This window comes from Lipotes vexillifer, unplaced genomic scaffold (genome assembly GCF_000442215.2).
Source record: "Lipotes vexillifer unplaced genomic scaffold, Lipotes_vexillifer_v1.1 scaffold1319, whole genome shotgun sequence".
Classification (NCBI taxonomy): Eukaryota; Metazoa; Chordata; class Mammalia; order Artiodactyla; family Lipotidae; genus Lipotes; species Lipotes vexillifer.
This window is the reverse complement of record NW_006779997.1, coordinates 319,150-345,297: the sequence shown is the minus strand read 5'-3', so window position 1 is coordinate 345,297 and position 26,148 is coordinate 319,150. Positions and strand designations below refer to the sequence as shown.

Here is a 26,148-nt window from a genome sequence, read left to right as displayed (position 1 = left end):
ACCATGTTCTCCACCTGCTGGTTATAATATTTTTTGTCCTATCTTCTTATACTTATCTACAACACCTAATCCAGTGCTTTTTCATGATGTCACTTTTATTTCTTAGTGTCTTGGTATTCAAACCAAATTGCTATTAATCAGTTTCTCCAAGATACTAGAATGCCTTTAGACTTTCTGACATGTCTTTCCATGCCTTGTAGGTTCCTATCACTGTAACCATGCCAGAAATGACAGAGAATGAGACTCCTACAAAAAAGCAGCACAGGTATGAAGACACAATCCAAAAATAATACAGTTTGGCAGATAAGAGGCAGAATTAGTCCCCACTTTGCTAAATAGGTAGTCCTTTAGGGAACTTTCATTTGGATGCCTAGAAAACCGTTACTCTTCAAAAATAGGTGTGGATAAATATAAATAGATTTACTGAAAGGGGTACATAATTAAAATTTACCTGTCCTTTAAATTCTACTAGCAGTGTAAGAAATAAAATGACTATCAGTAGTTAAAATAGTATAATACCTAATCTATGCTAAATGTTTAGTCTCTCCTGAAATTTTTACGTGCATTCAATATTAGTCTTTGTGGTGGATACTAAGTTCACTTAGGCTGCAGTCAGTTTGAGCAGACATTTTGTGACATTACAAACCATTAATGCCAATATGCACATTAGTACAGTATTAGTTCTGGTTCTTTGTATAATATCTCCTTCAAAATTTCTAGCATTTTGGGCAATGTTTCTGCTTAGAATTTCATGGCCAACGCTTCCATTATTAAATATTAAAATCATTATTTTCTTTCCTTACCAAATAGCTATTAGAGAATTCTTAGGTATTGAGTAATTGTACATAAAAGGGAAAATTGGTGTTTTTAGTAGATTAGCTTTTAAGAAAATGTAAGAGTTTGGATAACCTAAGGTACATAAATGCAAAAGATGGCTCAGATGCCAGTTGTTAGTGCGTGAGTGCTAGTGACTACCACACTTCCCTCCCTGGGGATTACAAGTTTCTTCTGTACCATTGCTTGTTTTTTGTACATACTCATCCCTACCCCTGGCCAGGTGCCAGAGCAAACATCAGAAATCACCTACAGGGACTTTCCTGGTGGTGCAGTGGTTAAGAATACACCTGCCAATGCCGGGGCCATGGGTTCAAGCCCTGGTCTGGGAAGATCCCATATGCCCCAGAGCAACTAAGCCCGTGCGCCACAACTACTGAGCCTGCGCTCTAGAGCCTGTGAGCCACAACTGCTGAGCCCGTGCGCCTAGAGCCCGTGCTCTGCAACAAGAGAAGCCACTGCAATGAGAAGCCCATGCACTGCAACAAAGAGTAGCCCCCACTCACCGCAACTAGAAAAAGCCCGCGTGCAGCAATGAAGACCCAACGCAGACAAAAATAAATAAATAAAAATAAAATAAATTTATAAAAAAAAAGAAATCACCGACAGTTGACCCTTGAACAGTGTGTAGCTAGGGGTATAGCCAGACCTCCTGTTCACAGTTCTCCATATCCACGGTTCCATATCCATGGATTCAACCAACTGCGGATCCTGTGGTACTGTAGCATTTACCATTGAAGAAAATACAAGTATAAGTGGATCCGTGTAGTTCAAACCCATGTTGTTCAAGGGGCAGCTGTACTTGGCACATCACTTAGAGAGCTGACTAGCCCCTTAAGAACATTTTTCAAATAGGTAAGATTTTCAATGATTGACTTACTTCCCATCCAGTGACTTCTGGGTATGGAAAAATGGAGAATTGTAGTTACTTTGAGAAATTGTGAATTCTAAGTTTATATTGATGTATCTGCAGTTAGGTTTTTATGCCATAATATATTATTAAGAAAATTTTCCTTCAAATGGCTTCTCATTGATACAACAAATACAAATTCATAAAATTAATTTTTATGGTTCTCAAAATATAAAGTAAAATGTTTTCCTATTATTTTCATGTTCCTTTTATCTGTACTTTTTGTTTCAGAAAGAAAAATCGGGAGACACACAATGCAGGTAGAAACAGCAATTTAAGTTTTATTTGTTAGCATTTTTTGCATTCAAAATGAAATTATACTGCAGTTGACTGTGTTTTTATGTTATAAGCACAGAATCATTATTCATTACATTTTAGGAAAGTGTTCCTTTATTGTTTGGTTTATTTATTTATTTTTTTGCATTTTTTATATTGAAGTACACTTGTGCAATGTTATATAAATTACAGGTGTACGACATAGTGATTCAAACTTTTAAAGGTTATATTCCATTTATAGTTATTATAAAATATTGACTGTATTCCCTGTGTTGTACAATATACCCTTGTATCTTACTTATTTTATACAAAATAACTTAATCTATATTGTTTTTAGTTGACAAAATACTCCCTAAGTCTCATGAAGATGGCTTATCATTTTCTGATTCATAGTCTATTAAATAATTTAAGGATTAATATACCCCTGGAGCTAGTGTTTTAAGTGATTTCACCCACTGGGGAATTCCAGATATACTCCTCCTAAAAAGAGTGAAGAGTATGTACCTCTGCAGAAATTCTGGAGTGGGCTAGCTGCCTACAGGAGTAGGGAAGAAATGGGGAGCAGGCTGTAGATCTTAAAGGTACTTGAAATGTGAACAGTCTTAAATTAAGCTGTGGAGTTCTCAATTATAAGAAGAAATGTAGAAAAAAATATTTGATTTTTATCTCAAACATCAGAATTATAGGCCACAGCCAGGTAAACATTTATAGAAGTAATTGTGCATACATTGACAATTTGGTACATTTTTAACATTTTATTTTCCATCAGGGACTACACTCAGAACTAAAAATATATATTTTAGACTCAATTTCTATTACTCTATAAATAATCTCTTCCCTTCCCTAAGGAAAGGACCCTGGGGAAAACTGTATCTATGCAAAGATGTGTTGAACACTGGTAGGACATTGCTGTTCCCCAGAATGGGAGTTTACTACCTTTGAATTCCCTTTTATCACTGTGGATAGAGTCTTAATGTTGTTGTTCTTGTTGTTTTATCTACACACATTAAAAAATATGCTCTTAGATAACAGCAAATACTATTGTTAGAGAATTCAGAAGAAAGGTGAGCTATAGTTCATTGCTTTGTGGGGGGTTTTTTTTGGCCACATCAATAAATCTTATTTTTTTGGCCATATGAACTAAATCTTTTTATTAGAATCAAATGTCACATGGGACCATAAATATGTCCTGATAGTAATTTATTAAGAGAGGGTAAATGGATGTCATTGAAAGGATGTTCTTACTGCTAGATTATGAAGCAAAAAGTATATATTTTGAAAAACAAGACCTACTTATGCTATATCTGAAAGATCATCCTCTTAGAAGCGCTGAAGTCCTTTGTTAAAAGGAAGGTTTTAGAAAACTAACAGAAAGTAGACTGATTTTTCTATTTACAGTGTCTTATAGAAAAACTATTTAGATCATCGCTTGTATCTTCTTGCCCCTTTCATACAGCTTTTAAAGTTGTAGCACGTAAGCCTGGAACATTGCTCGGTTAATTGAGAAGTTGTCAGTTGTTCAGCTTCTTAGATAGGCCAAAGTGAACAGCACAGACCCCATAGAAAAAAATAAACCAGTGCCTTTTCTTGTCTATTTTAAGTCACAACTAATAGCCGTTTCTATTCCAAAAATGCCTTCTAGTCAGCCTAAAAGGTGTGTTAAAGTTCTTTAATCTGTCTAGAAAGGTCTAATTTGCCCATTTGCTATAAAGAAGCAGCTTTCTAGTAACATAGCTAGTGGGTTATTGTAATTTAGTTATCATTAAAATCTCTAATAATTACTTGAAATATAATAATGGCCTAAGAGTAATGTAGTATTAGCACTTTGTGTTTATAATTTGAATTTAATTATTATAGATTCCATTATTTTAAATCCTAATAAAAGGTATGGCTTATATTGATTTCCATAACACTAAACCTAGAATATGACATTCTTAGAAATCTTATTGTAGTTATTTGTATTCAGTAGATACTATTTGATAAGACTTTCTTAGGTATTTCTTTACCTAAAATTTCTTTACCCAGGGAGAATGAGACACTTTGGCAGTAGTACTGTAAGGTTTGATAAATGAATTTTTCCTCTATCTAGTGGAGAGGCATAGAAAGAAGAAAATCAATGCTGGGATAAACAGAATAGGAGAGCTGATCCCATGCTCCCCGGCGCTGAAACAGGTAAGAAATCCACTCATACTTTCACCAGTTGCTTGTGATCAGATAATTCCCTAAGTTGTTTCTGTGCTCAGAATGATTATTTTTGTTCCCTGCCATTAATGGTTTTTTAGAGTTAATAATTGCCTCATTGTTTTTCATTTGCTCAGTTTTCTATATACCTGCCTATCTTTAATTCTTTCCACACCTCCAACAGTCTCTTACTACAGTTTCTATATGGTCAAATTGCCACATAATTTCCATTTTCCCAATTTTTCCTTCCTTTACTTCTGGAACCCTCTACCCTTCCTTTTCAATCTCAATTAGTTGGTTTCTTTCAACTGTTCTGTTTATAATTTCAGCTCTTATATTTTTAATTTCCAAGTCTATTTTTCTTACTCTCTTTGTTCCTTTTCATACATGTTTTTTTATGGATATAATATCATCTCAGCTTTGAGGATATTATATAGGATTTTGGTTTTTTAAAATGTTTCTTCTATTTTCTATATTGTCTTTGTTTCTTCTGATTTCCTTTTCCCCTCCTCTGTTTTGATGTTTTGCCTTTCTTTTTGGAGACATTCCTTAAATATTTAATGATACTTAGCTGTCTTTTTCATATTTGAGAACGAGACATTAAAAAGCTGATTGAACAGGCTGTGGTTTGGTGGTCCTAACTGTCTGGTGATTGGCTAGTGAGCTGATGTTGTTGTTATTGTTGCTGAACTAAACAGTATCAGTATTTGTAGATTTCTTCTTTTGGGGTTAGCTATTAATTTATTTTCCGGAGAAGGATCCTTCAGCACCCTACCTAGGAGTGGGAATGGTGGGAAAAGAACTATAAGGCTCATTGCCATTTTTCTGGGAGCTGGGATGGGGAAGGGATGCTGGAGAGTCTCATGCTTTAGAAGGCAGGATTTTACTTTACCTCCCTGTTTTCGTTTAGGAGCCTCATCTTGTCCACTTCTGTGCCAAGTAAGTATCCTTGAGGCTGAAATCTTCTGGTTCAAATTTCACAGAAAATAAACTTGTCTCCTGTGGTTGGGGAAGAGGGGAAGTCATCCAGCTGCATAGGATGTGTGTGTGTGTGTGTGTGTGTGTGTGTGTGTGTGTGAGTGTGTGGTTCTTATTACTGCAAAAGAAGAATCTTTCTATCAGTCCCCTCAGTTTTAACCCATGCCTCACCCCACCTTCTGGGGTAGCTGGAGCTTCCCAGTCCCAAACCATCCCAGGCTTTTGGTGGGGAGGGACAGATCAATGTGTTCACTTCACAACACTGTCTCCCTCAGCAAGGTCTTACAATTCAGTTTCTTTTCATTCTCCCCTACAAGATGGTACCTAGTCTTGCATAAATGTGTTTTTTAGTCTTTTTAAAAAGGTACTTTCTGTTTCCTTAACACACAGGCAAACTTAAGGGCAGGTACTATGTCTTCTGATTGTTTTTCTTTCTCCACATATCAATGTATAGTAACTGCTCACTAAGCACTGGTGTTTGCCCAATAAAATGTTCCTCCTCTTGGCTTTTATTCCTACAAGTTTCTCTGAAAGGAAACCATAATCATTTCTCTTTTCTTGGTGTCCTAGAATGTGCAGTGGAAGTCAGTATTTGGTCTCCAGAAGCTGAATAGATTTAGATTTTCTTAACTATTGCCGCATGTCCCCACCCTCATCTGCAGTAGAGAAGCAGTAGGTGGGCATTATCAGGTTCTGCCTTTGTCTCGACATTTGCTTTAAGAAAGGACACTATCTTAGTTTCTTTCTCTAAAGTACAGTGTTTCCTGGGTTATACTGGATTTCTGATGGGACCCAGCCTAAGGGACCCAAAATTGTAACTTGCTGAATCAAAGCCCTAAATCACTGACTCCTACATGAAGAGAGCTATCAGATAAAGTACTGGAGATATTTAATAGTATAAATACTGGGTAGAGCTTAAACATTCACTGTAACATTTTTAAAAGCTGAAGAATAAAAAAAACGAAATTTCTCTTTCATAGCTTAAGTATTTATCAGTAATAGACTGGTAAACAAAATAAATACAGCCTTTAGAAAGTATAGTGTAGATATAGATATATGCACACACATATCACATCTTATTTATCCATTCATCTATTGATGAGGACTTAGGTTGTTTCCATATCTTGGCTATTGTAAATAATGCTGCAATGAACATAGGGATGCATATATCTTTAGGAATTAGTATTTTTGTTTTCTTTGGATAAATATCCAGGAGTGGAATTGCTTGATTGTATGGTCATTCTGTGTTTAAGTTTTTGAGGAGTCTCCATACTGTTTTCCATAGTGACTGCACCAATTTACATTTTCACCAACGGGACATGCAGGTTCCCTTTTCTTCACATCCTCGCCAACACTTCTTATTTGTTGTTTTTGGGTTCTGTTTGTTTTTTCTGTTTTTAAAAATTATTTATTTATTTATTTGGTTGCTCCAGGTCTTAGTTGCGGCACATGGGATCCTCGTTGTGGCATGCGTGATCTTTAGTTGTGGCACGCATACTCTTAGTTGTGGCATGCATGTGGGATCTAGTTCCCCAACCAGGGATAGAAACCAGACCCCTGCACTGGGAGCACGGAGTTTTACCCAGTGGACTACCAGGGAAGTCCCTGTTGTCTTTTTGATAACAGACATTCTGAAAGGTGGGAGGTGATATCTCATTGTAGTTTTGATTTGCATTTCCCTCATGATAATGATGTTGAGCATCTTTTCATGTGCCTGTTGGCCATCTGCATTTCCTCTTTGGAAAAATGTCTATTCAGATCCTCTGCCCATTTTTTAATTGGGTTGTTTGGTTTTTGATATTTAGTTGTATGAGTTCTTTGTATATTTGGATATTAACTCCTTATTGGATATATCATTTGCAAATATCTTCTCCCATTCAGTAGGCAGCCTTTTTGTTTTGTTGATAGTTTCATTTACTGTGCAGTAGGTGGGCATTATCAGGTTCTGCCTTTGTCTCAACTTTTGCTTTATGAAAGGACACTGTCTTAGTTTTTGTTTGATGTAGTCCTTTTTGTTTATTTTTGCTATTGTTTCCCTTGCCTGAGGAGACAGATCCAAAAAAATATTGCTACAATTTATGTCACAGTGTTCTGCCTATATTTTCTTCTAGGAGTTTTATGGTTTTCAGTCTTACATTTAGGTCTTTAATCCATTTTGAGTTTATTTTTGTATATGGTCTGAGAAAATGTTTTAATTTCATTCTCTTACATGTAGCTGTCCAGTTTTCCCAGCACCACCTAATAAAGAGATTGTCTTTTTCCCCAAAGTATCCTTGCCTCCTTTGTCATAGGTTAATTGGCCATAAGTGCATAGGTTTATTTCTATTTCATTGCTCTATGTGTCTGTTTTTATGATAGTACCATACTGTTTGTTTGTTTATTTATTTATTTATTTTTGCCATGCCGCACGGCATGTGGGATCTTAGTTCCCCGACCAGGGATTGAACCCACATCCCCTGCATTGGAAGCATGGAGTGTTAACCACTGGACCACCAGGAAAGTCCCAGTACCATACTGTTTTGATTACTGTAGCTTTGTAGTATAATTTGAAATCACGCATGATACCTCCAGCTTTGTTCTTCTTTTTCAAGATTGTTCTGGTTATTTGGGGTCTTTTGTGTTTCCATACAAATATTAAAATTATTTGTTCTAGTTCTGTGAAAAAAGCCATTGGTATTTTGATAGGGATTGCATTGAATCTGTAGATTACCTTGAGTAGTATGCTCATTTTAACAATATTAGTCCTTCCAATCCATGAGCACAAAAATTACAGGCCAGTATCACTGATGAACGTAGACGCAAAAATCCTCAACAAAATGTTAGCAAGTTGAATTCAACAGTACATTAAAAGGATCATAAACAATGATCAAGAAGGATTTATCCCTGGGATGCAAGGATGGTTCACTATCTGCAGAGCAATCAGTGTGTTTACACCATATTAACAAATTGAAGAATAAAAATCATATAATCATCTCAATAGATGCAGAAAAAGCTTTTGACAAAATTCAACATCCACTTAAGATCAAAACTCTCAACAAAGTGGGTTTAGAGAAAACATACCTCAGCATGATAAAGCCATATGTGACAGCCCACAGCTACCATCATATTCAATGGTAAGAATCTGAAAGTATTTCCTCTAAGAAGACAAAGAATGCCCACTCTTGCCACTTTTACTCATCATAGTACTGGAAGTGCTAGCCACAGAAATCAGATAAGAAAAGCAAATAGAAAGAATCCAAATTGGAAAGGAAGAAGAAAAACTGTCACTGTTTGCAGAAGACATGGTACTCTTCATAGAAAATCCTAATGATGCCACCAGGAAACTACTAGAACTCATTAATGAATTTAGTAAAGTTTCAGGATACAAATTAATATACAGAAATCTGTTATGTTTCTATACACTAACAGCAAACTATCTGAAAAAGAAATTAAGAAAACAATCCCATTTATAGTCGTATCAAAAAGAATAAAATACCTAGGAATAAATCTAACTAAGGAGGTAAAAGACCTGTACTTGGAAAATTTTAAGACACTGATGAAGGAAATTAAAGACAACACAAACAGATGGAAAGATATACCATGCTCAAGGATTCGAAGATCCATAAAATGACCATACCATCCAAGATATATAAATATATTTTTTAATTAATTAATTCATTTTATTTTTGGCTGCACTGGGTCTTTGTTGCTGCACGTGGGCTTTCTCTAATTGCAGCAAACGGTAGTTACTCCTATTTTTGGCTGCACTGGGTCTTTGTTGCTGCACGTGGGCTTTCTCTAATTGCAGCAAACGGTAGTTACTCCTTGTTGCGGTGCGCAGGCTTCTCACTGCGGTGGCTTCTCTTGTTGTGGAGCACGGGCTCTAGGCATGCAGGCTTCAGTAGTTGTGGCACATGGACTCTAGAGCGCAGGCTCAGTAGTTGTGGCGCATGGGCTTAGTTGCTCCACGGCACGTAGGATCTTCCCCGACCAGGGATCGAACCCGTTTCCCTGCATTGGCAGGCGGATTCTTAACCATGCACCACCAGGGAAGTCCCCAAAATATATTTTTGAAAATTAAAACAAAATAATGTAACATACTTAAAATTTTTTTTTGCTAAAGTACAGTTGACTTACAGTGTTGTGACAGTCTCTGCTGTATAGCACAGTGACTCAGTTATACACATATATACATTCTTTATTTTAAAATATTCTTTTCCATTATGGTTTATACCAGAAGATTTAATATAGTTCCCTGTGCTGTACAGTAGGACCTTGTTGTGTATCCATTCTAAATGTAATAGTTTGCATCTACCAGCCCCAAACTCCCAGTCCATCCCTCTCCCTCCCTGCCTCCCCCTTGGCAACCACAAGTCTGATCTCTATGTCTGTGAGTCTCTTTCTGTTTCATGGATAAGTTCATTTGTGCTGTAGTTTAGATTCCACATATAAGTGCTATCATATGGTATTTGTCTTTCTCTTTTTTACTTACTTCAGTTAGTATGATAATCTTTAGTTGCATCCATGTAACATACTGTTTATAGTATCCTTCTATCTGGGTTTTAAAAAAAAGATTTATATATATATATATATATATATACATATATATATATGTGTGTGTGTATATATATATACACACACATATACATATATATGTATATATGTATTGGCATAGAATATTTCTGGAAAGATACATATAAGTAACTTACAGTTGTTGACTCCGGAAAGGGGTTTGGAGGGCTAAAGTCAAAGGGAATGTACTTTTCATTATATATCTCTTCATATTATTTACATTTTTTTTTGCCATATGCATATATTATATTTTCAATTTTAAAAATTTAAGTAAAGAATCCAGGAACTTTGACATAAAATATGATCATTTTGAGAAAGCTTAGGAATGGAATATATTGGGAGCATGACACCAAAACTCAATCAAGTGACATTGTTATCTCAACCTACTATTTAGAACAGTTTGTAGTTGTGGTTGACAGAGTAAAGAATAACATTAAAATCTAAAATCTTTCCATGGTCTTGAAAGCTCTCTCTAGCCTCTCTCCTCTTACTGTTCCCAATATGCTTGACTCTAGTCTCACTCACTTCCTTACTATTCCTCCAACATGTCAAACTCAGCCCCGCCTGAGGACCTTTGTCCTTGCTGATCCTGATACCTGAGCCTTCTTCCTCCACATATCCACAGGGCATAATTTCTTGTACTCCCTTCAGATTTTTGCTTAAATATCACCTTACAGAGAGGCCTTCCCCAGCCTCCCTATATTAAATAGATTGTAGCAGAATGTCTTGGTCAGTTTGGGTTGCTATAAGAAAATTACCATAGACTGGGTGGCTTAAATAACAAAAATGTATTTCTCACAGTTCTGGAGGCTGGAAGTCCAAGATCAAGGTGTCACCGGGTTCGGTTCCTGATGTGGGCTTTCTTCTTGGTTGTGTCCTCACATGACAGAGAGAATGATCACCTCTCACATGTCTTTTCTTCTAAGGGCAGTGATCTCATCCATGAGGGATCTACCTTCATGACCTAATTACCTCCCAAAGGCCCCACCTTCAAATACCATCACATCAGGGATTAGGGCTTCAACATGAATTGTAGGGGGACACACACATTCAGTCCACAGCACAGAGTAACCTCTGCCATCTCTCTGGCCCCCTCCTTACCCTACTTTACTATTATTTTTTTAATATCTTACAATTTTATTTGTCAATTATACCTCAATAAAGCTGAACAAATAAGGAAAAACAATATAGTTCTTCTGAGTCCAAGAAATAATGCATTTGACGTACTTAACATAGGACCTGACAAACAGTAGCTACAAGAAGCTAGCAATTATTAAGCATTTTCCATACCCCACTAACTGTGTTCTCAGAGTGTTACATGCTCTCTCTATATTAAAGACTTTAATCCTTACCACACCCTTCAAGGTACGTACTTTTATTATCCCCATTTTACAAATGAAAAACTGAGGTTTAGAAAGAGTAAGTAACTTTCCCCAGTTACAGAAATGCTAAGTGGGGGAATCTGCGCTCCCATCCATTATGCTCTTCTGTGATCTGGAATAATAAAGCACACAGTAAATATCATAGTAAGAGGGGAATAATACCTACCATCTAGCCAAGGAAATACAGAGTTCTAGAGCAGAGAGGCCCAGGGAAGAGTTCCTAGAGAAAGATACATCTAAACTCAAACCTAGACCGGGCAAGGGAGGTGACTAGATTAACAGAGAGTGAAGTACCCTACTTGCTTTTTCTTCATTATATTTATCACCACCTGATTTTATTTATAAATATAAATAGGTATTAATATATAATAGTTCCTCATAAATAAATAATATTCCTCAAGGTCAGGAACTTTGTCCCTTTAGTTTATTATATCCCCAGTGCCTAGAACAGAGCCTCAATAAATACTAAATGAAAGAGGAACAGTAGAAGTGTTGAATATGGTGGCAGTTTTAAATTTTGAAAAGATACGTATCACATATATGTGATAAAAACCAAAGCTTTAACTTTCTTCTGGCAAGTTCTTACCCTTCAGCGAAACTTTTAAATGGTTGATTTTCTTTGGCAGAGCAAGAATATGATCCTGGACCAAGCCTTTAAGTATATAACAGAATTGAAAAGGCAAAACGATGAACTCCTGCTTAATGGAGGAAACAATGAACAAGGTAAAGATTTTAAGATTCTTACTTTCTGTTGTTTTTTCAATGTTCAGGCCTTTGTGTCACAGTGCAACTTATATTAGGATACAGAAGGCTTTTTTGCCCTAATACATTAAGATCATGCATTGGGTGGGCCTGTGAGAATAGTGTTGCAAATAAATTCAACCTAGTTGACCTCTTTTCCCCCTTCTTTGAGCAACTCTAACCTTGTAGGCACACACACGATTTTGATTTTTTACTCTTCTTGTTCTTCATGTTTGCTAAACTCATGATGCAAATAATACTGGATCCTGATGCAAATAATACTGGATCTCCTTCCTTCCAGGTGGATCTTCCAGCTAGGGGAATCCCATAAGAGGATGCAGCGGGAGTCCTGCTCAGTGTAACTTAAAACAGATAAAGATATGCCTGTGCCAGGACTTAACTAGGAGTTAACTCCAAAGGCCAAAACATGCAGTTCATAATTGTTTATACTGCATGTAATGTGTGCGTGAGACTGCCTGGTCGTTTAATGACATTTGATTTTTAGAGGTGACTTTTTTTATGCTATCAGATGAGTTCTCTTTTCCCATTTGCATTGGAGAGAAGGTTTCCTTGTAACAGCTAAAAAGAAAAATGAGAATCTCCTGTGACAACTCAGTAGGTCACCTCAGAATTTGCTGACGTGGGAGCAATGCTGGGCTGTGTTTATTGTAAGAAGTGCTGGAAAGCACATCCAGAAGGTCGGCATTCTGAATTCTTGTTTACTTTCAGTTAGCTGACAACTTACCCCTCCCCTCAGTCAGCTGTCTTTTATGGTCCAGGTCCTGTTTTATGATGCTGTCAGGCAATTAGGTACATAATCAATGTTTGGTAACCATTTTGAGGCACCCACAAAAGGGATGGTAAGGCTAGAGTGATGTATAGACTTTTCTAATGAGGGCTCCTCTGGTTTCACAGCCCAGCATCTGAGGCAATCGAGTTACCCTAGGGAAAAGGGAAACTTGAAGAAATACAAGTTGCAGGCGGTTCAGGAAGAGCTGAACAGCCAGGCCAGGGGTTGGGGCAGCACCCGAGGCCCCTTAAGTCCGACTGTGTTGTCATCGCGGTCGTGATCCTTTCTTTGGTTCTGTTTTGTATCTGCTCTCTCTTCTTTTCCCAGCAGCCTCCTCCACATACTCACTGTCCACGTGACAGTCTTGCACAGTGGCCACAGCAGTGCTCTTGGGAGTCAGGCCCACCTGGGTTTGAGTCTTGACTTCCTCTGCTCACTCAGTACCTTTGGCCAGTTACTTAACCTCTCCAAGTGTCAGTTTCCCTGTCTTAAAATGAGGATAATCATAGCATCTATCTAGTCGACTTTAGGCAAATTATATAGCTACTCTGAACCTGTTTCTTACAGCTAAAAGTGATGATGACAAAGGTGTTTGTCCCATCTCGTGGTTGTTATGAGGATTAAAAGAGATAACACAGGTAAAGCACTTAAAGCGCAGCACAAGAGTAAATGCTTGATAAATGTTATCTGTTGTTGTTGTTGTTATTATTATCATCATTAAATGAGACAGTGAATGAAAAGTGCCAGGCATAGAGTAAGTGCACAATAAGTGAGAACCATCTTCTTTATTATTTGGTCCATGATAATTGTCCTTTAATTTCTAATGTCCATAGCACATTGGCATCTTTCTTCTGTGGCTCTTTCTTTAAATAGCTGAGAAAAACAATCTGATAGTCTCAGCTCCTCCTTGTTGGAACAGAACTTGTTACTTCAGGCTACCTCATAAGGTACTGGCCTTGAGGATTGGCTGCCTTTGGCGGAGGGAATGGGGGAGAATACCTACTATGGCACGGCAGGTGGGGATGTACAGGGCCACAGAGCATACATACCAACAGCCAAGGCTGACCCTTAGTATCCATGGTTGAGGCTGTCTCCTTTAAAACAGTGTAGGGCATCACGGATATCTTCATTACTCACTAGCATACACACATTGGCCCCACCAAGGAAAAAGCAAGTTTCACTGGTGGTGCTTTCTTTAGCACTCTCCCATCTTACTTCTTACATGTTCTGCTTGGTCTCTGTCGTTTCAAAGGGTAACATAGAAACCAGTTTAAAGCCATTTATAAAAGAGACTGTCGGGAGTTCCCTGGTGGCCTAGTGGTTAGGATTCTGGGCTTTCACTGCCGTGGTCCCAGGTTAAGTCCCTTGTTGGGGAACTGAGATCCTGAAAGTCGTGCAGAGGGGCCAAAAAAAAAAAAAAAAAAAAAAACCTCTCTGTTACCACCATAAAGTAATGTTAGTTATTGCAACATTTAAGTGCTATTATATTGATATTCAGTGTTCTTTTCCTAGCGTGTTACCGTGATATCAGTATGTCTTTCCTTGCTGCCCTATTTTGAATTTTGAGAGTTCTACATTATGAGTAATTTCTGACCTTTGAATTGTTGACCTTTAAAGATACATACTTTTCAAAGGATTAGGATAGAGATTTGAGATACCATTCTAAAAAGAAGAAAGAACTTATATTAGAAAAGAGCTGAAGATTCTCAATTGAGGTATTTAGAATGCTAAAATTAGTATTCAGTAGTTTAGTATACAGCTGAGGTGGTGAGAGGGGCAAAAAAAAAAAAAAAAAAAAAAAACTCTCTGTTACCACCATAAAGTAATGTTAGTTATTGCAACATTTAAGTGCTATTATATTGATATTCAGTGTTCTTTTCCTAGCGTGTTACCGTGATATCAGTATGTCTTTCCTTGCTGCCCTATTTTGAATTTTGAGAGTTCTACATTATGAGTAATTTCTGACCTTTGAATTGTTGACCTTTAAAGATACATACTTTTCAAAGGATTAGGATAGAGATTTGAGATACCATTCTAAAAAGAAGAAAGAACTTATATTAGAAAAGAGCTGAAGATTCTCAATTGAGGTATTTAGAATGCTAAAATTAGTATTCAGTAGTTTAGTATACAGCTGTTTCTTAAATTATTATAAATATTGACACTTAGAGGTAATTTTTTCATTTTTGTTTTTGATATTGTAGCTGAAGAAATTAAAAAGCTACGTAAACAACTGGAAGAAATTCAAAAAGAAAATGGCCGATATATTGAATTACTAAAAGCAAATGACATATGTTTATATGATGACCCCACAATCCACTGGAAAGGAAATCTTAAAAACTCAAAGGTCTCTGTTGTTATACCCAGTGACCAGGTTCAAAAGAATATCATTGTTTATTCCAGCGGGAGTCAGCCTGGTGGAAATAGCCAGGGAACAGCTGTTCAGGGGATAACGTTTAACGTTGGTCATAATTTACAGAAGCAAACTGCCAATGTGGTGCCAGTGCAGAGGACTTGCAATCTTGTGACTCCTGTGTCTATTTCTGGAGTTTACCCTTCTGAAAACAAGCCATGGCATCAGACCACGGTTTCTGCACTGGCTGCCAACCAGCCTGTTCCTCTTTGTCTTCCTGCTACCATTTCTGCTCAAAACCTTCTTGAGGTCTCCACCTCCGAAAGTGAGTCGAGTGTGCTTGGTGCCAGCAGTGGCTCACTGATGACTGTCCCTGTCGGGCCTGTACCACCCCAGCATCATTCATTGCACACATGTCTAAAGGATCAAAATTCTTCTGAAAATAAGAATGGGCAAGAGAGCCCCAAATTATTGAAGAAAACAGTCCCTTGTGCCACAAGCATCTCCTCCAGCTACTCAGCAACTGCCACTAGAGGACACCAAGGAAGCAAGTCCTGCCTGAGCGTACAGGAGTGCAGAAGTGACTTTCAAACCACCTTTGTTGTTTCCGTTACCACGACAGTCTGCTCCCAGCCTCCAAGATCTGCAGGTGATTCTTGTCCAGCGAGCATTAGCAAGGGTGCAGACTTGACAAGTGTTACTGCGGTGGTGGCCCCATCTGCCCCTGGAGGAGGGGAGACCACCACCCCCGTGAGCACCCTTTCTGCAAACCCTGTGGACAGTGGTTGGACTCTTTCTTGTTCTTTGCCTTCTTCAGCTGTTAGTGCTTCAGATTTGAAAAACATTAATAGCCTTACCCGAATTTCCTCAGCTGGAAACACGCAGACGACGTGGACTACTTTGCAACTGGCGGGAAACACTATTCAGCCCTTAAGCCAGACACCATCTTCTGCTGTGACTCCAGTATTAAATGAGTCTGGTACTAGCCCCACCACGGCCAACCACAGTAGATGTGTGGCTACAGGCGTCAACTTGAATAATTCCTTTCCAGCAGATGGGCAGCCAGTTGAGCAAGTAGTTGTAACGTTGCCTTCTTGTCCATCTTTACCTATGCAGTCACTGATTGCCCAGCCACAAGTTAAATCTCAGCCTCCAAAAAGTATCCTTCCATTGAATTCAGCAATGCAAGTGATTCAGATGGCTCAGCCAGTTGGGTCGGCTGTTAACGCAGCTCCTGCTAATCAAAACGTTATCATTCTTCAGCCACCCAGCACCACCCCGTGCCCAACAATGATGAGGGCAGAGGTTCCCAACCAAACAGTAGGTCAACAGATAGTAATCATACAGGCAGCTAATCAGAACCCTTTGCCACTCCTCTCCGCTCCACCTCCCGGTTCTGTTCGACTCCCTGTCAATGGAGCCAGTGCTATCATAGGGTCTAACAATTCAGTGCAAAATGTTTCGACCCCACAGAGTTTTGGAGGAAAGCACCTTGTCCACATATTACCAAGACCTTCATCTTTATCAGCATCTAATTCAACACAAACTTTTTCTGTAACCATGTCAAACCAACAACAGCCTCAAACGATTTCTTTAAATGGACAGCTCTTTGCTTTGCAGCCTGTGATGTCTTCGTCAGGAACTACAAGTCAAACCCCTATGCAAATTATTCAACCCACCACCAGCGAAGATCCAAATACCAATGTTGCCCTGAATACATTTGGCGCTTTGGCCAGCCTCAATCAAAGCATATCGCAGATGGCTGGGCAAAGCTGTGTACAACTGTCTGTTAGCCAGCCTGCCAATCCTCAAACTGCTGCAAATAGTCAAACCACCCCAGCTAACTGTGTTTCATTAACAACAGCTGTAGCATCTCCCTTGACAACGGAGAATTCAGCCACACTACCCAGTACGTATAATCTAGTGACTACTCCCTCAATGAACACTGTAGCTTGTTTGCCTAACATGAAGCCCAAAAGGCTGAATAAGAAGCCGAGTGTCAAGAAACACGTAGCCACTAATAAGTCAGCCTGCACCCTGAACCCAGCCAGAGATGTGGGTAAGTTAGACTGCCCCAGCACCGAAGGCTCCACAGAGCCATCGTGTAATGATGGACTTCTGGACAGCCTCCCTGGTGTGTTACCATCTGTCACTATGTCCCAGGTAAATAGTGTAAGTGTTTCTGGCTCACATTCTTTGGATGTTCTGAATTCTGAATCAGTGATACCTGAGTCCATACCCAAATCTAAGTCAGCAGAAGAGTCTAGCTCATCCTCCCAAGAATCTGTAACAAGTGAACATTTTACAATGGCCCCAGCAAAATCCAAAGATTCTCTCCCCGTTTTCCAACGAGAGACATCTCAGGATAAGCCACCAACTAGTTTGGCATTGCCAGATGCTGCCAAATCCTGCACTTCAGCCAACGTGTTGATTTCGTCTGCGAATGATCCCCACGTTTTGGTTTCTCAGGTTTCTGATTTGTCATCTGCCACGAGCACTGCAAGTACTGACTGTGTTTCTGAGGTAGAAGTCATTGCTGAACCTTGCAGGGCTGAGCAAGATTCATCAGCTACAGTGCAAACCACAGGTCTCTTAAAGGGGCAGGGTTTAACTGCACTGCTATCTGGTCTTGCTAAAGAAAAAGACCCTCAGAAATCATCTCTTTCAGTCCAGGTGGACCATCCTGACTTTTCTTCAGAAGATTCTAAAATAGTCCATTCGAGTGTTGATTTACATCCCAAACAGGAGCTATTACTGATGAGCAGTGATGACAGAGATCCAGGACCACATCATTCCTGCATCCCTGATCAGGAGGTTATTAATGGTTCTTTGCTCACCAGTAGGCAGGCTGACTCCCCCATGTCAACCAGCTCTGGCAGTAGTCGTAGTTTCTCAGTTGCATCCATGCTTCCTGAAACAACTAGAGAGGATGTCACCAGCAATGCAACGACTAATACGTGTGACAGCTGTACCTTTGTAGAGCAAACTGATATAGTAGCTCTTGCAGCAAGAGCTATTTTTGACCAGGAGAACCTTGAGAAGGGAAGAGCTGGCGCCCAGGCTGATATAAGGGAAGTTCCTTCAAAGCCTTCTGAAGCATCCTCTTTAGAGGGAGACCAGCCTTTCAAAACCCAGATATCTAAAGAGAATGGCCCAGGACAGGCAGAAGCGACACCAAATGAATTTAATTCTCAGGATTCAATTGAAGCAACTGTGGGTCAGCCCCTTGAAAAACCAAGTTGTTCTATAGGGATGAAAACATCAAATGCCTCTTTACAGGTTTCGACTTCTCAGCCACCAAGCATCACCAGTTTAAGTGTGAATAATCTTATCCATCAGAGCAGCATCAGCCATCCTCTGGTCAGCTGCGCTGGTTTATCCCAAACTTCAGAGCAAACAGCTGTTCCTGTAACGGTTAATCTGACGGTTTCATCTAGCTCCTATGGCAGTCAGCCTCCTGGACCATCTCTGATGACCGAATACTCCCAAGAACAGCTCAGTACTATGGCTGGTACCATACCAAATCCACAGATTCAAGAGCCACTCTTAAAGCCAAGTCATGAAAGCCGCAAAAACTCTGCTAAGCGTGCTGTCCAAGATGACCTTTTACTGTCTTCAGCTAAACGTCAAAAGCATTGTCAACCGGCTCCCCTCCGGCTTGAAGGTCTGTCCCTGATGAGCCGAGCTCCAGACAGCATTTCCGATCAAACTCAGATGATGGTTAGTCAGATCCCTCCCAACTCGTCAAACTCAGTTGTGCCTATTAGCAACCCAGCACATGGAGATGGCCTTACGCGGTTATTCCCACCTGGTAACAACTTTGTGGCCCCTGCGTTGAGGCAAACTGAGGTTCAGTGCAATTCGCAGCCTTCCGTGGCTGAGCAGCAGCAAACGCAGGCCAGCCAACATCTGCAGGCTCTGCAGCAGCATGTGCCAGCTCAAGGGGTGCCTCACCTGCATAGTAACCATCTCTACTTAAAGCAGCAGCAGCAGCAAGCGGGGCAGTTAAGAGAGAGGCATCACTTATATCAACTGCAGCATCACGTACCTCACGCGGAGAGCTCTGTCCACTCTCAGCCCCACGTCCACCAACAGAGAACCCTGCAACAGGAAGTTCAGATGCAGAAAAAGAGGACTCTTGTTCAGGGCACTCAGGCCTCTCAGCTTTCTCTACAACCCAAGCACCATGGAACTGACCAATCCCGACCCAAGAGCGGTCAGCCACACCCCCACCATCAGCAGATGCAGCAACAGATGCAGCAACACTTTGGAAGCTCCCAGCCAGAGAAGAGTCGTGAAAACCCTTCCACAAGCCGCAGTCACCATAACCATCTCAGTCAAGACATCATGCACCAGCAGGAGGTGGGAAGCCGGCAGCAAGGTGCGGGGCTTTCTTCTGAACACGTATCTGGGCATAATCCAATGCAGAGGCTTCTGACATCAAGAGGCATAGAGCAGCAAATGGTGTCCCAACCGAGTATCGTGACGAGACCTTCAGACATGACTTGTACTCCACACAGGCCAGAGAGAAATAGAGTTTCAAGTTACTCTGCGGAGGCACTCATTGGAAAGACATCTTCCAATTCAGAGCAGAGAATGGGTATATCGATCCAGGGTTCCAGAATTTCAGATCAGCTTGAAATGAGAAGCTACCTTGATGTTCCCAGAAATAAGAGTTTGGCCATTCATAATATGCAGGGCCGTGTGGACCATCCTGTTACCTCAGATATCCGCCTTTCTGACTGTCAGACATTTAAGCCAAGCGGAGCCAGTCAGCAGCCCCAGAGTAATTTTGAAGTGCAGTCTTCAAGAAATAATGAAATAGGTAACCCTGTGTCATCCTTGAGGAGTATGCAGTCCCAGGCTTTTCGAATTAGCCAAAACCCTGGTCCACCACCAATTGACCGCCAAAAGAGACTACCTTACCCACCAGTTCAGAGCATCCCAACAGGAAATGCTGTCCCACCAAGGGACAGTGAAAATACATGTCACCAAAGTTTCATGCAGAGTTTACTTGCCCCTCACCTGGGTGATCAGGTCATTGGGAGCCAGAGACCACTCCCAGAGCATCAGAGGAATACACAGTGTGGTCCCTCCTCTGCAATCGAATATAATTGTCCCCCAACTCATGAAAGTGTCCATGTTAGAAGAGAGAGTGAGAGTCAGAATAGGGAGAGTTGTGACATGTCCCTGGGTGCAATTAACACCAGGAACAGCACTTTGAATATTCCGTTTTCGAGTTCTTCTTCCTCAGGAGATATTCAAGGTCGAAACACAAGTCCCAACGTTTCTGTACAGAAGTCCAATCCCATGAGGATTACTGACAGTCACGGGACCAAGGGCCACATGAACCCTCCAGTCACAGCCAACATGCATGGGGTTGCAAGGCCAGGTTTGCTGCATCCGTCTGTGTCTCACGGAAGTGCTGACCAAGGGCCTCCTGTACGTCAAACTAGTTCTTCAGTTCCCCAGCGATCGAGGCATCCTTTGCAAGACAGCAGCGGTTCCAAAATTCGTCAGCCTGAAAGGAATCGCTCTGGAAACCAAAGACACAGTAATGTCTTTGATCCGAGTCTTCCGCATCTTCCTCTGTCTACTAGTGGCAGTATGATTCTTGGACGCCAACAACCCACTACAGAAAAGAGAGGAAGTATTGTTCGTTTCATGCCTGATGGCCCACAAGTACCTAATGATAATTCAGCGCCTGACCAGCATACACTGTCACAAAATTTTGGTTTTCCATTTATTCCCGAGGGTGGCATGAATCCACCAATAAATGCTAATACTTCTTTCATTCCACAGGTTACTCAGCCTAGTGCCACTCGGACTCCAGCCCTCATCCCTGTAGATCCCCAAAATACTCTCCCCTCCTTCTATCCCCCATACTCTCCTGCTCATCCTACACTGTCCAACGATATTTCAATCCCCTATTTTTCTAATCAAATGTTCTCGAATCCTAGCACAGAGAAGGTAAACAGTGGAAGCTTGAATAACCGATTTGGATCAATTTTATCTCCTCCCAGACCTGTTGGTTTTGCTCAACCAAGTTTTCCTCTTCTGCCTGACATGCCCCCAATGCACATGACCAACTCTCACTTATCCAATTTTAACATGACATCTTTGTTTCCAGAAATAGCTACAGCTCTCCCTGACGGCTCAGCCATGTCACCTTTGCTTACGATAGCAAACTCCTCTGCCTCAGACTCTTCCAAGCAGTCCTCAAACAGACCTGCCCACAACATAAGCCATATTTTAGGTCATGATTGCAGTTCAGCTGTTTAAATACTGACTGACTAAACATAAATGTAATGGGTGAGATTACAAATATATTTGTGTGTGTATTCACACATGTGCACAGGAAGAGAGAGATTGTGTGAGTGTATCTCCTTGTGTTTGTATAATAAATTGTCAGTTATCTTCTGAATGTAGGGAAGCTGTGTCAGAGTTGAGGCAAATACTGGGTCGTCGAAAACAAATTATCTTTCATTTTTAACTGCGTGGTGTACTTTTTAAAAAATTTTCCAAGCAGATTTACATTTTCAAGTTTGATCTGTAATCTGACATTCCCTAGATATTAATCGGCTGGAAGTTGAGGGAGATCATCTTGGTGTGTCCTGGGTGGTAGGAAGGAACCTAGATTTTAAACTTGATTGTTGATAATTTGTAAAATAGTCGAGCTGATTGAGTTGCTTTCCAAAAATACAGACAGTTTGATATAACACAATGGCTCATAACCAAGTATGGGCCAGTGTCAGCATCTAGAACAGTTTCTTACCCATGGCAGGTGTTGAATTAATGTAGAATGAATGTCCATGATTCAAGTCAAGCAGTTAGCAAATAAATGAGTTGTTTAATCAACCTGTATTCCCAAGGTTTGGTTTAGGTAGAGGCTTCTTTCTTAATTATAACAATTCATAAATTATCCGAGTGTCATGTCTTGTTCTCCAAATTAGGGAGCCATGTTATCCTTTAATGTGCCAAGATCCTGTAAAGCAGAGGTCTTCCTTAAACAAGTAGCCTTAAAAGTGGAAAGCTAAAAAGCAAAGTACATAGATGTTCTCCATTTTGTACTTGCATTTTGCATCAGGCCATAAGGATAAAAGCAGTTGTATTGTGGAGTTTTGCATGTGTTCAGTTAAAGATCGTTTCATTCATTGAGTTTCGTTGTAGAATTCTATTTATTTGATCTTGAAATAAGTTCTTTTATATTTGTTTAATCATTAGGGACTGATCAGTAAATAGCGTGTTTGGAATCTACACAGTTATTTGAGCCTTACTTTTAAAATATTTCTGAACAGAGTCTTAAGCTCTGTCAGTACTTTCATTACTGATATTTATATTTAAAATATGGCATTGTATATTGCATTATTACCCGTCATAGTAGAATTACAATGAGAAGATGAATTTGTTCATTATTTTTCCTGATGGTAGATGTGAAAGGTGCTTCAAAACATTGTCTTTGCATATGTCCACGTGTGTGAGCGTGTGTGTACTCGGACATAGATTTTAAAGTATAAACTGGCTCTTTAAAAATAGGCCTGTCTCCCTGGTGGCGCAGTGGTTGAGAGTCCGCCTGCCGATGCAGGGGATGCGGGTTCGTGCCCCGGTCTGGGAAGATCCCACATGCCGTGGAGTGGCTGGGCCCGTGAGCCATGGCCGCTGAGCCTGCGCGTCCGGAGCCTGTGCTCCACAACGGGAGAGGCCACAACAGAGAGAGGCCCACGTACCGCAAAAAAAAAAAATAAAAAAAATAAAAATAAAAATAGGCCTGCCATCTGAAAACGAGGAATTGGGACCTGAGACCTGCTGAAGTGCAGAAGAACTTGGTGTAGCGTTTTTTAAAAGCCCCGCTGAAGTTAATAATGAATTTTTAAAATATATTCAAAATTCATGAATTGAATTTTGAAAATTTAATTAAAAATTAAGAAAACATATGTACTCACATTCTCAAGCCCATTAATTTTTGTTGTTATAGTCTGCCAAAAATGGGATGGAGTGGGAGATATAAACTGTTCTGTCTACTCTGTTAGCAAAGTGAACCCACGGACCAGAATTTTGTGTTTTTTTCCTTAAAAAAAACCTCCTAAGGCTTGGTTAGAGCAGTTAACTCCAGTGAATACCTCTATTAAAGACTCAGCAAAAGGGTCATCTGTGCCTCTTCAACTGTTCTCACCAAATTTTCCCGCCTCTTCCTGCTGCCAGCTGAGGCAGCCTCCTGGGGGCAAAAAAAATAAGAAAAATGTTTGTATTTTCTCCCTTCGAAACGCTCGCGGTGAGGAATAGGAGAGCATCGTGAATAAGTTACTTAAGACAGATAAACACAGTAGTCAATTGAGAAAAAATATGTGAGTTTTATAACTTAAAACTAACTGGGGCTTCCTTGGTGGCGCAGTGGTTGGGAGTCCGCCTGCCGATGCAGAGGGCACGGGTTCGTGCCCCGGTCCGGGAAGATCCCACATGCTGCAGAGCGACTGGGCCCGTGAGCCATGGCTGCTGAGCCTGCGCGTCCGGGGCCTGTGCTCCACACCGGAAGAGGCCACAACAGTGAGAGGCCCGCGTACCGCAAAAAAAAAAAAACCCAAAAAACTGAGTTTTAAGCTTTAACATTTCAAGTTCTTCTTTGTTCTTGAAAGGTCCAGTCTGCTAATTGCAAGGACTGGTTTCAATGTGTTCAGCTATTCATTCTCCCTCCCTCCCTTCCTCCCTCTCTCTTTCTCACCTTGTCTTTCTCTCTCCGTCTCCCCCTCCTCCTCCTGTACCCGCCAACACACACACAGTGGCTATTGAGTTCTGAAGAACTGGGGACTGTTAGAATTGGAACTAAGGTAACAGGCTAAGAAGCAGCTCGATTTGAACATTCAGTGGAAAGGCCCCAAGCCTGGTACTTCCAGATATTTCTCTGTTGCCTCGATTATATTTTTCTGCTCAGCCCTGTTCAGAGATAGCATTTACATTCCTCAGAGCTTTCATTCCAGGAATATAACACTTTGATCTCGAAAGAGTCTCTACCCGCTAAGTAAGGCTTATTTGACCATTGGAGGAAAGATAAGACCATCTGCAAATAATTTGGCTCCTGCTTACATGTAGCTCTAATTATCTTACAGACATGTCTGTATGTATGTAAGAGATCATTTTATACACAAACTCAATTCTGAAAGTGTTCAGAGCACAGTAATCTTACTTGATTTATAAGCTCGAGTATATGAGATTTTTTTTTTTTTTTTTTTTGCGGTACGCGGGCCTCTCACTGTTGTGGCCTCTCCCGGTGCGGAGCACAGGCCCCGGACGCACAGGTTCAGCGGCCATGGCTCACGGGCCCAGCCGCCTCGCAGCATGTGGGATCTTCCCGGACCTGGGCACGAACCCGTGTCCCCTGCATCGGCAGGCGGACTCTCAACCACTGCGCCACCAGGGAAGCCCAGGTGTATGAGATTTACCAGCAGTATTAAGTATTTGATAATTAGAGCTACGTGATCTGGGGGAGGAAATTTATTATTTAATATCTAACGATCTCTGGATATAATTTTTGGCAAAGGAATGGCAGAGAACGTAGTCAATTTTTGTTATAGTAAATTTAATGTTATTCATGGCTTGCTAATATATGTCTATAGAATGTAAAACCATTTCCACAGATAAATTTGTAATTTCTAGAAATACACTAACAGGTAAGAGTCATAAGTTAGAGTCATTGATTAAATCATTTCTTTCTCTTGTAGTGTTATTGATCACATAGAATCAGTTTCAGAAAGTGGTTGATTCCTCTAGACATTTTACACAGCAACTTCTGATGAGGTGAAAATTTTCAGATTTCTCATCATGTAAAAACTTCTAATGTGTCAATCATGGATAAAAGAAATCAACTTTGATGTCATTTTTTTTTTTTTTGGTACATACAGATTGTTTCGGGATGTTTTATACTGCTCCAGGAAGTTTATTTTTATTTTAAGACCTTTGGGGTGTACCAGAGATGGCACCCTTTTTCTAAGTAAGGAGTGCAAATTCCAGAGTGATCATGCTTTATAAAATGTAATGTATCAGAACTTTGGGAAGAGAAAAACGAGGAAGGAATGTTCTTTTTCCATGATTTTCGTCACATATCAGGGTGAACTGCAATGAGGATCAACTTTTAAAAATCGGGCTTCTTAATATACAAAATTATTTAAACATTTTAAAGATAATTCATTTGCCTTGCTCTTGCCTTCTAACATTGGCCATTTCATGGAGAGGCTAAGATTTATAGTCCAAAAAAATGTAGAAATACATTTTAATGGGAGTGAAGTTTTTAAAATTTGAGAAACGGTAAAGACTCACTAATATGCATCTTCTTAGCTTTATCCTTCCTTCGATACATAAGTACTTAGGCTCTTATTTTCTTCCATCTGCTCCATGTCAAACAGGTGTCAGGGAATCTGGTCATTTCCTTAGAAGGATGATTACTCCTCTGCCTTGAAACATTTATTGAGTCCAATGTCTATTGGGTCGGTGTGTGATAGGGACTCATACTTCCAAATCAGTGATTCCCAAATGCCTGCCTTTGGAAACCATTAAATCTCCTATTCTATTAAGGGGCAACAAGAATTTCTCGAAACAAAAGTAGTTCACGACCGACCGAAAATGTTTAATGTGCCATATAGTTCTGTCGCTTGTTTGGGAGAGTTTTTTTTGTTTCCCCCCATGGAGGAGTAAAGAAAGGGCAAACGTGGTACCAAAATCAGACGGCTTGGGGTTGATATCCTTCGGAACCTGGAAGTCGTTGTTCTAATTCTGTTGTCTCTCTAAATCTGCCTTTGCCCAGAGTAACGACCTATGGCTGTGTACTTCCAGAGGGCCATAATAATAAGTGATGATTTTATGATACCTTTATGCAAATTAACGGCCAGAAATTAGTTTCTTCTCCGATACCTTTTTGGCTGAAGGATACCATTTCTCCTTCCTCCAGAGTTCAACAGAAAAGGGTCCTTTTTTTACTTAACAATATTCTCCCTGCATTCTACACTTCCTGTGTGAGCCTAAGAGTGTTTCTACTGGAGTCTGTGGGGGACATCAGGTTCAGATTGAGGCAATCCAGGTGTTCTGGGAAGAAGTGTTGAGGAACTTCTTGAACACAGCTTCTAGTTGTGCCCGCATGCCGCTACCCTGAGACTGCACTTTTTTT

General features: G+C 40.1%; 1 protein-coding gene across 1 annotated transcript; it reads left to right on the top strand.

Moving 5' to 3' along the window:
- Nucleotides 1-218: 218 nt before the first annotated feature.
- Nucleotides 219-21,275, top strand: USF3 (upstream transcription factor family member 3). Its single transcript, XM_007453146.1, has 5 exons — nucleotides 219-265; nucleotides 1,976-2,004; nucleotides 4,110-4,192; nucleotides 11,739-11,835; nucleotides 14,845-21,275. Exons 1-5 carry the CDS (start codon nucleotides 219-221, stop codon nucleotides 21,273-21,275), a joined length of 6,687 nt encoding a protein of 2,228 aa, XP_007453208.1.
- Nucleotides 21,276-26,148: the final 4,873 nt, after the last annotated feature.